The sequence below is a fragment of the Ruditapes philippinarum genome, unplaced genomic scaffold (assembly GCF_026571515.1).
Source record: "Ruditapes philippinarum isolate M1 unplaced genomic scaffold, ASM2657151v2 ctg462_1_1_1_1, whole genome shotgun sequence".
Taxonomy (NCBI): Eukaryota; Metazoa; Mollusca; class Bivalvia; order Venerida; family Veneridae; genus Ruditapes; species Ruditapes philippinarum.
In genome coordinates, this window is record NW_026864560.1 from 155,123 (window position 1) to 166,042 (window position 10,920).

General features: G+C 30.4%; 1 protein-coding gene across 1 annotated transcript; it reads left to right on the forward strand.

Annotated features, from left to right (window-relative positions):
- The first annotated feature begins 1,371 nt into the window (after nucleotides 1-1,371).
- On the forward strand, nucleotides 1,372-10,398 carry LOC132726066 (dynein regulatory complex subunit 4-like). The gene is made up of 10 exons (XM_060711327.1): nucleotides 1,372-1,513; nucleotides 4,326-4,439; nucleotides 5,578-5,775; nucleotides 6,117-6,323; nucleotides 6,789-7,049; nucleotides 7,500-7,667; nucleotides 8,392-8,478; nucleotides 8,908-9,117; nucleotides 9,370-9,435; nucleotides 9,782-10,398. Exons 1-10 carry the CDS (start codon nucleotides 1,511-1,513, stop codon nucleotides 9,929-9,931), a joined length of 1,464 nt encoding a protein of 487 aa, XP_060567310.1. The 5' UTR covers nucleotides 1,372-1,510; the 3' UTR covers nucleotides 9,932-10,398.
- The last annotated feature ends 522 nt before the right edge of the window (nucleotides 10,399-10,920 follow it).

Genomic DNA, 10,920 nt, shown 5'->3' on the forward strand with positions numbered 1-10,920 from the left:
TCATACGTGCTGTTCTATAGAAATTAGAAACTTCGACGGGAGCGATAGCGACAGGAGAATGTTTCTCATTTCTGTAGATAAAATGCTACGGATGAATACTAACATACCTAGTGTCAAGCTTTATTTGACCATTACGTCACGACTATTTTTTACAAACGCGATTCTATGAAGTACTGTGATTAGTAGAAGGCGACTATGAACGGAAAGTTGCTTTAGTATCGGAATTAACACACACAATTTTTAAGAAATACAGAGTTTTCATTGGATGACAAATAAAGCTGGACACTAATTACGAATTCCGATGAAAATGAAACACGTAGAAAATTCCCTATCGGGGCAGGAGATTTTAAATGAAATAAGGAAGTCAGGTCAAACATTTAACCTTTGACAACGGACAATTGTTTAATCCTACTTTATACACAGAGATTGCAGGTTAATACACAGACGATGGTGATATCGATATGCAATTGTATTTTATGCTTTACGGTTATGTCAAAAGAGTATATTTGTATGTATACATACTTTTGTAAAAGAAATCGCCACACCAAATGGTACATCTAATAGGGACAAATTTTTAAATAGAAACTACTAAAATTGACATACAATGATTACTAGTCAAAACTAAAAAGAAAAGTTAAGACAATAATTATGCTCAAATGCCTCAGAGTTTTAATATACATATGCGGCAGCCATATCAGACATTAACATGTCAGTGTATTACAAATATCAGAGAAATTGGAAAAAATCAATACAGCGTAAAACATTGCGTCGTAAAACACATATTTGTTTTCATTTGAGGAGAAATATCTGATGAATAAATGTTATGCTGAATATAAATACGAAAAGAAAACAGTTGTAGATTGTACTTGAAATAAATTTTAAGCGGAAATAGAAAGTCAACTTGAACAAAATTTCCCCGCGAAATAAAATAGAAATTGATCGGATTATTTTGAAAGTGCGTTTGTGTTTTCCTTTCGTGATAGGGTAATTATAATAGGATATTGAATATAAATTTAATACTGAAATATTGTCTTACTTAATAAGCTATTTTCGTTAAATAGGCGATAGGCGATTTATTATTATTATTATTATTAACATTATTATAATTATTATTATTATTATTATCAGTATTAAATAGTTCTCAACTAATGCTAGCTAACGCCTGAATCCCGTCCAAAAATATCTCTATGCGTCCTAAACAAGTTTAATTTGATACTAGATCTTTGTCAAAGACTGAACATGTTTATTTATTATTATTTATGTATAACGACATTCTTCCTTTACACCTATAATATATGTATATCTATTTCACTTTTATTTATAAACAAAAACTCATCACCCCCTCAAACCCCCTCAAAAAAACATACACAGTCCGGTATAAAACGAGAATTATCAAATCAAAACGTCATATCCGGTTGTTGCTAGCCAACGAGACGACTCCATTTTTGTTTTGTAAAAGTGCAACAACAGATAAACAATTGTCTTACTTTAAATTGAAAAGGCTGTAAATATGGTAACTATTTAAAACTATTAGATGTGTTTTCTCTATCTGATGATTTTGAGTTTCAAGATTTATATGCATTTGTTTGCGAATTATATCTTAATGCACACATTTTTATTTTTAATTGACAAAATTGTGTAAATTCATGATCACGAAAATGATTGTGAATGCTGGAGTTGACAAAATTTTTTATCATTTAAAAACGATGGAATAGCAAATTATCTAGTGTAGAATTCGACTTATTTACATTCTGCATCCTTTTGAAAAGAGTCAACTCGGCCCTATACCAACTCGGCACGGGTCAACTCGGCCCACTTTACAAAAATATATATAACGTATTAACTTTGCTTTGCATGTTGTTAAGGTAAATGAATAATGAGAAATATCTTAATATGAAATTAGGTGCTACCTATGGCGCGGTAAGCTCTTATGATTTATGATATAAGCATAACATGTTTAGTGTACTTGTTAACCAGATCTATCATGCAATTCGTTAATAAGTAAATGCAGGTATTTTGTACCGTAAACAGAAACGAATAAATTGGTGGTGTTCAACCTATCATCGGAAGAGGGACCACTGCGCATGCGTCGGCGTTTGGAAAATCCCGTCCGCCATTTTCTGATAATCTCTAATCACATATGTTGTTTTTGCGTTATTTTTAATGTGCTAATTTATCAAAAAGGATTTAAAAGTAACTATTTACATTTATAATCATTACTATAGTTCTTTTGAATGAAATGAATGTTTATATTCTGATTTTGTACATCAGTCTTTCACCGGAAGTGTTATTAAGCATGCGTCTGCTAGCAATAGTCTGAATTATGCAAACGCTCATTAAAAGCGCTGTGATATCTATATTTAGCTCATAAGGATTTCAAAATGGCGGCGCCCAGTTAACTAAGGATTTTTTCACAGCTCATTAGGTATATAGGATATAATTATATTTTTTTTACTTTTAATTTGATTTTATTTGAATTGATACACGTCTAACATGTTATCTAAGAGCGCTAAAGGCCCCCGCTCGGACTTTCCGCGTATTATATAATTATACTTCTGCCGAAATAAGTACATTTAGATTTTTTTTTAATTTATTTTTGTCTTTCAGATTCGATAAAAATAATATAGATCTAATAAAAATGTGTTTCCTTAGATGCATTTTGTTTGTAAAGTAATATTCAAAACATATGAAACAAAAACGTGTTTACTTCATATAAGCTTCTAATTAATTGCAGGTGGTCACTAATCAAATGATTGAATGAGTCAATCATAATTATCACCTAATTAATCGGTATCCTTAACATACACACTGATTGATAATAATAGCCCGTAACAATATATATTTCAACACATTGTTTGACACTGAAGGTATTTAAATTTACGGTTAAACCTACCATGAGTCAGAAATACAGTGAGATACGCAATCGGTTATCTTTACTCGCAATTCTACTGATAAGAAAAGCCTGTCTGCTGCTAGTTCGGAAACTGTCAATAGGTGTATTATAAATAATTACAATAAATAGTGATAACACAAACTTAAATATTAATAATTGAAAAGTGGGCCGAGTTGACCCGTGCCAAGCTTGAATATGGCCGAGCTGACTCGGAGGCCGAGTACGTTTTAGGGCCGAGCTGACCCGGATTCCTGTGCTCCTCTTAGTGCACGGTACTTAACGCTTTGAAGCAAGAAAGAAAACAACACATAAAACTTATGGTACAAAAATTGTCATAAGCTGTAACATATAGGTATTTTCTGCTGTATGACACAAGAAAACAACAATATATTCAGTCAAAATTAGTTTAAATGAGCCAGACGGTCATTTTGAAAACAGTATGTCATCATTTAAATCGCGGTAATGGTGTTTTATTTCAGTATTTTTATGTTTCAGTTAAAATTTCTACATGTTATTTTGCATAATTTTAAATATTAAAAGTATCTTTACATTGTAACTCAAATTTATTTTTTCAACAGCAAAAACATTTTGAAAATGATGATTGTTTCAGATGTATGTACAATTTAACGGACTATTGTTGGATTTTTGCAGAAGTTTGTAAAATGTTGTTCTGTTTTACATAAAAATCTATAGATTTAAAATATTTTGCACAAAAACTTTGTTGTTTAGGTGTTTGAATAAAATTTGTCAATTCTGGCCAATTTTAACACAGGTCACATAAAAATATGCCATTACAGTGAAATAATTGATGGCACAGAATAAGTGATGTTGAGTATATCAGTTAAAATACACCAAAACAACACATATTTTTAAAAAAAAAAAAAAAAAATCTTTACTAGTTTCGACTGTTGTCTTCATCAGAATAACGTACAAAATATATGATGTTGAGTATAAAATGGCTTAGTTTCTACTTTGTTAATGTTCATGAAAACTTACTGAAAGTGCTCTACTATAAGTAGCATGAGTAGATACATGTACAAAGATATTTGAGCAATGAAGTAGAGTTTGTCATTATTGTTAATATGACTTCAACCTGTGTTTCTTGTCTTTTATGCATATTTATACTGTATCAATAAATTTAAACCATGTCTCTGCAGACTCTGGTCATAACTTTTTAAAGTCTTTTTATTTAAAATAATTTGGTATATGCAGTAGTTATTGATATGGAACAAGTACACTACCATGGATAAAAATGATATTAACTATTGACCACATGTAACTTATCTAGGTCACTTAATGATACACTTTTCAATTATCTCTGCAATTAATTAGAGGCATATTATGCCAAAAACCTTATCGCTTTAAGTGTTATGCTTTATCAAAAATTGTATTTGGTTTTTCAAAATATCATTTACATTTATAATAATTGCAGCCAGCAAAAAAGAAGAAGAGTGGTAAGAAGGGGAAAAAGGGGAAGAAGTCAGGGAAGGCAAAGACCCCCACTGTCATTGATGGCATCTCTACAGAAGAAATGTCAAAAGAGCAGGTAAACTAAAAATGCAAGACTATTCTCCAGTTTATTCTCAGTTTTTAATGAAATATGCTAAGAAAGTTTGTTTACTTGCTACAATATATATTAAAGTAGAGAAGATGGTATTAAGAATATATTGATAATAAATTAAATTACTAATACAGTCAACTATCGTTATCTCGATATTTCGTTATCTCGATGAAATTTTGAAAGTCCCGATTTTCTTCCCTATTTATCTATATTGGAAATATTTGTTTATCTCGATATTTCTATTTCGATATTTTCAGTATCTCGATGTAACATTTCAGCCCCAACAGTTATTTTCACACTATTATCCTTTGTTTATCTCGACTAATAGTTTTCTTTCGTCTGTTCCCGTCAGACGTGTGAAAAACACAATCTAGACGATAATTGCTCAATTAACAGCGCGTGTCATAAAGCCGATTATGTTTGTAACAAGTTTAGCTGTTTTAATAAAAGTTAATCTATATAGCGTGTTGATTGACTTATGTCCAAAATGAGTGAATTTTACATTCTTTTTAAATATTCGAACACTGTATCAATTCATTATGACTTTAAATGTAAATGAAAAAGTAAAAGTATAGAAACGCTATCATTGCAATATTGTTTCACAACATCACCACCAAATCAATCAGCAGTCGAACAATCTCGAGAAAGACCCGATAAATAACCCGGGAGGATATCAGAATCAACCATATCCGATTAACTATATTGGTGTATTACTGAGTAAACCTCACTATGTGTTTTTATCACAGACACCCGTTTTTCCGCTGGTAAACATCCGCTAATGTTACTTTGTCAAATATTGAGTAGTGCTATGAAAACAAGACATAGGGATATTATAGTTTATTTGACATAATGTATGCACATGTCTTTTTTAAAAATTAGTTTCGCTTTATTCTAACCCTTATATGTTTATCTCGACATTTCGTTATCTCGATATTTTTTGGACGGTCCCAATGACTTCGAGATAACGAGAGTCGACTGTAGTTGTTTTATATTTATGACACTTAGAAGTCATAGAGTAGTGATAACACTATGAAAATTATATTCATTTTATCTTATTGTGCCAGTGATTTCTTAAGATTTTGTTCCTATTTACTTACTTACATTTATATTTGACTCTTCACAGTTGGAGGAACATATTGTACGTCTCCGTGAAGAGCTAGATCGTGAGAGAGAAGAGCGAAACTACTTCCAGCTTGAACGTGACAAGGTTAACACATTCTGGGAGATCACAAAACGCCAGCTAGAGGAAAAGAAGGCAGAGTTGAGAAACAAAGATAGAGAAATGGAAGATGCAGAAGAAAGACATCAAATTGAAATCAAGGTTGGTAACTTGAGACACTGATAAAGTGATATCTTTAGTGAAAAAGCAATTGATTTAAATGTTATTTGGTACTTTAAAAAAAGATCTGGTCCCATTCTGTTTATAATGTTTATTAGCTAACACTCTTTTACATGCTGATTGTAATAAGATAACATTTGGAAAAAATGTTTGATGCTAATTTAAGATTTGTTACATTAACAGTTGAATAATGAATTGTTGTTTTATTTCTCATGACAGTAAACTTTTATGACATTAGTAAATAAACATTGCATGTTTTTAATAAATCCAGTACATGCATAACTCTGAGTGTTAACATATATATTATTTCATTTTTTCAACAGGTCTATAAACAAAAAGTGAAGCACTTGTTATATGAGCACCAGAATAACATATCAGAACTGAAGGCGGAAGGAGCTGTTGCGATAAACTTGGCTCAGGATGATCACCGAGGGGAGGAGATGGAATTACGTAAAGACAAGCGTGCCCTCAAGGTCTCCCTCAAGGAACAAGAACTCTCACATGAAGAAATCATCAAAAATCTTAAGAGGGTAATGTCCAAAGCACTTTTAATTCTGACAATATAATTTCATTTTCCCCTTGAATGCTTGTTGAAGGCTCTATCCTGCTGGTTGGCTAATTATCAATAATCCCAGTGAGAGTATCAAATAAATTCAAAACAAAAAAAAGTCCTATTATATAAAATTATCATGGTAACAAATCAATACAGAAGATTCTGTAAATATTTAATAAGTTTTGTAGTAGAATTCCTATAATAAGAAAAACAACACATTTATGTAACATTGACCTAATAACTATTACAGCAATATGCTTTTGCTACATTCCTGAATGGCAACAAATTACTGTAAAAATATGCATTTAAATGGTCATAATTCACTAACATTTGAATGGATTGATGTTATGGTTGAAATCTTTTATCTGATTATGTTCATTTAAAAAAAATATAAATCTTACAGATGTCAATTTGTGATACATATCTTTTTTTCTTTCTCCAGAAACATGACGAAACAATCACAGAACTTCGGTCTGACTTTGAGAGACAAGCTCGTGAGATTGAAGCCAAATATGAGAAGAAGATGCGAACTCTCCGCGATGAATTGGATCTCCGTAGAAAAACTGAAATTCACGAAATTGAGGAGAGGAAAAATGGACAAATCAATTCATTGATGAAAAATCATGAAAAAGCTTTCAGTGACATTAAGAATTATTATAATGACATTACTCTAAATAACCTTGCTCTTATCAATACATTAAAGGTAAGTTTGCAACCAAGGAAAATTGAAACCCATTTTAATAGCAGTGCGTCTTCCGATGGCCGTACATTAACAATAACATCAATAGTTAGATAACTACAAAAATTCAAAAACCAAAAACATTCAGAAAAATAATTTTATATAAAATTAAAATAGTTTTAGGAGGGTATAAATTATTATCATCCATCCTTGTGGCACTTTGACTGTTTTATCAAAATATGAATTGTTCTTTATCGTTATATAGTTCTCTGTGTATTATAATATAATAAATACATTTGAACTAAGAAAATTATGAGATTTTAATTATTAAGAGTTATAACTTTTTTTTTTTTTAAACAAACATGCCAGGAAATAAATATTCAGAATTATATGTCCTGTTAACACGCATATGCTATATACAAATTGATATTTAACTGTTTTCTTTGTAATTGAAAAACATTTGAACTATTATAGGAACAAGTAGAGGAGATGAAGAAGAAGGAAGAACGTATGGAGAAACAAATGGCTGAAATCTCGGCCAAAAATAAAATGCTGGCTGAACCACTACAGAAAGCCCAGGAGGAGGTGGAAGAACTAAAGAAAGAATTATCCAACTATGAGAAAGACAAAGAGACACTCAGGGTTTGTATTATAACATAGTATTTTTATTGTCAATTTATATAAAAATTTGTGGACACCTTTTTTATTGTGGGGGGGGGGAATTTGTGCCAATAGGATGTTAAGGTTCAAGGTCATATAAATATAAATGAACTCAACATCATTACAGGATGGGTCAGTTTACCAACTAAAGAAAATAAACAAACAAAAAACACTGTTACATAATGCAACAAATTTTACTTTGTAATGGAATTTTTTATTACATTTACAATAATAAATTCTAAGATTCCAGTATCTGTGATTTATGATGAGCATGCTTTAAGAAATCATAGCAATAAATTAAGAAATCAGCAAGCTTTTGTGTTGTTGATAGCTTAAAAGCATTGGTTTTTAGATAACTTTTCATACAGTCAACTTTTCTTATAAGTATATTTGATGAGACTCTTTTAAATTGAATTGAATTCATTTGTGCTTTTGTTATAGTGATTAAAATTTAAATGTTTTGTTACACATTTGATTTAAGCGAAACCCTATCATGTTACATGTGGATGTCACATGGCATTCAAAATCATTTGTTGCTAATGCCCGTCCAGCTGGTCTACAAGAAATTGTTTGTCCTACAATAAATGCCAAAATGTTTCTGTATGACTGGTACTAGAAAGGAATGACCTAAAAACTTAAATTCAATTCATTATCAGTCTTTTATCATTGAGTTTATTTTATTCTTATATGAATTTATGTATTGCAGATGACAAAGGCAAGGTTGAGGCTGTCTGAGGAAGATAACAAATCTCTTAAATGGGAACATGAGGTGCTTGAACAGAGATTTGAAAAGGTACATATCTTCTTTACTCTGACAATTACTTAGATTTTAGGCATATTTTCAATTATAACTATTGCAGGAAACAACATACATGCAATAGATCAATGTTACAAAGCTGTTTGCTATGGGTTTTGTTTTGTTTTGTTTACTTATGAAATTGTTAAATTCCTTAATAATTATTATTAAAGGTTTGTGGTGCTTCTACATTTAATATCAAATCGATCTTTTTTTTAAAGTAAAGTGGGAATATCACCACATGACCTATGGAGTGAATATTGAGGAACGGTGATAATACTCCCAAAATGTGCCAACAATCGGCTTGTATCACTTCATTTATCAAATTATGTTGTTATACTTTTAAACTTTACCAAAATAATTTATTATAATTGACATGTGTTAACTTAATCAAAATCATGTATCATATTTATGCATGTGTTATAGACACAAGATGAGAGAGATGAATTGTACAGAAAGTTTGTTAAAGCCATTCACGAGGTTCAACAAAAGAGCAATTTCAAGAACTTATTATTGGAGAAGAAACTCGGAGCTCTCGCCGACACTCTCGAGAAGAAGGAGGCACAGTTGAACGAAGTTTTGTCTGCTTCCAATCTTGATCCTACCGCCTTAACAGTTGTCACACGCAAACTTGAGGTTAGTATTTTTTTTTAGATTTTCTACATATGTAGCGGAAGAATGTTAAATTTGTTATTCTTTAAAAATAATAGAAAATCAAAGTGAAGATTGCCAGCTTTGTGAGATTCTTGAACCTCTTTTATATATGACAGCTTTTTCTCTGTGAATATCAAAATTGATGTTTTATACATGTAGGTCCCAATATTGTGTATGATCTTTCTTGAATGGATAATTTTGTATTGAAACATGACTTGTTGTTTTCCATTACAGGATGTACTTGATTCTAAGAACAGTGCTATCAAGGATCTGCAGTATGAATTAGCTAGAGTTTGTAAGGTGAGTATCTATTTTAGTGCACCTTTATATTCCAAAATAATCAGAAAAAAAACTTTTAAGAATACCCCGGATAAATTTTTGTTTGGTTTTATCGAAATGGTATTGAATGTCTTGCGGAATGTATATTTTGTTTAAATATAAGTTTTAAACATCCATTTAAATTATAACTTGGAAATTTTATCCATACAATTGAAATGAAACAGTATACATGTAGTTTATTTCTTAGAGTGCTAGCTGTGAAAAACCACTTGCCTATTCCATAAGTAAGAAACCTTGCAGTCTGGTTTGTACATAATTTTTTTATCTGTAAGTCATTTTTCTATGTTCATACTTTATTTATTTTCAGGCTCACAATGATTTATTGCGAACATATGAAGCCAAGTTGAACCAGTTTGGTATACCTACAGAAGAACTTGGGTTCAAGCCTCTAGAGAGCACTGTTGGTGGTCAGACACTAGGCCAGGGTCCAGCAGGCCTCGTTTCCGCACCATCGTGAACATCTTAGAACATTCTTTTCAAATTTTATTCCTTCAAATTTTTATTTTTGTAAAAGAATCAAAGTGTAAAAATTATGAACATTTAATTATCAATACTAAGTTTATATTCAAAAATTCCATTTTTTTCTTCAGAAAAGTGGAGAAATAGTAACTCTTTTATTGAAATAATGGTTCTTTGTTGTTTAAAATTATCAAATAAATAATAAACTTTATCTATATTTTATTTTCACGACTTTTTTTAACTCATTTAAAATGTTAGAAATGTATATTGTATTATTTATTTTGTCTGTGATACACTTTATATGTTGGCTTTTTTATGCCATTTTAAATTTATTACAAGAAGGTAAATTTGTGTGAAAGATGCTGATATGGATGACAAATACAATTATGTTCAAATATTTTATATATAAAAAAAAGAATTGAAGTCATTCTGATCATGATTTGTAATAAAAGATCTTTAACTTAATATTTCTTTATTCTTTTTCCTTTTAAGGGGATACATGATATAATTGTGATTTGAAAAATGTAAAAAGTGCTTATATTTAGTAAAATAGGTACTAACTTTGTGTGAGTTGGAGAATAAGGCACACGTGAGATTCGCAGTAATGTAATAACTAAGTGCAGTAGACCTGAATAATTACACTGCATTTAAATGTTAAGTGAATAAACCATCTATCATTGTACTACAATGAAAAAAAAGAAAGATATAAATTCCTAATTTACTTAAAAAGAAAATCAAGAAAATATATTGAACTACATGTGTATTGTAAAATTACTAATATATTGAATGTACATTAAAATATTTTCATAATGTCATTTTGTTTTTTGATGTCAATGCTATGCCATTGGGTGTGTAACTATTCATTAATCTGTGCAGTACTGTGTAGAAATCACTATTGCGCTTTTTAGTGTAAAGCATGTTGAAATATGTTTGCCGAGCCACTAAACAACCCTTTATGCAATCATGGCCGTTTAACTTGAAGGGAAA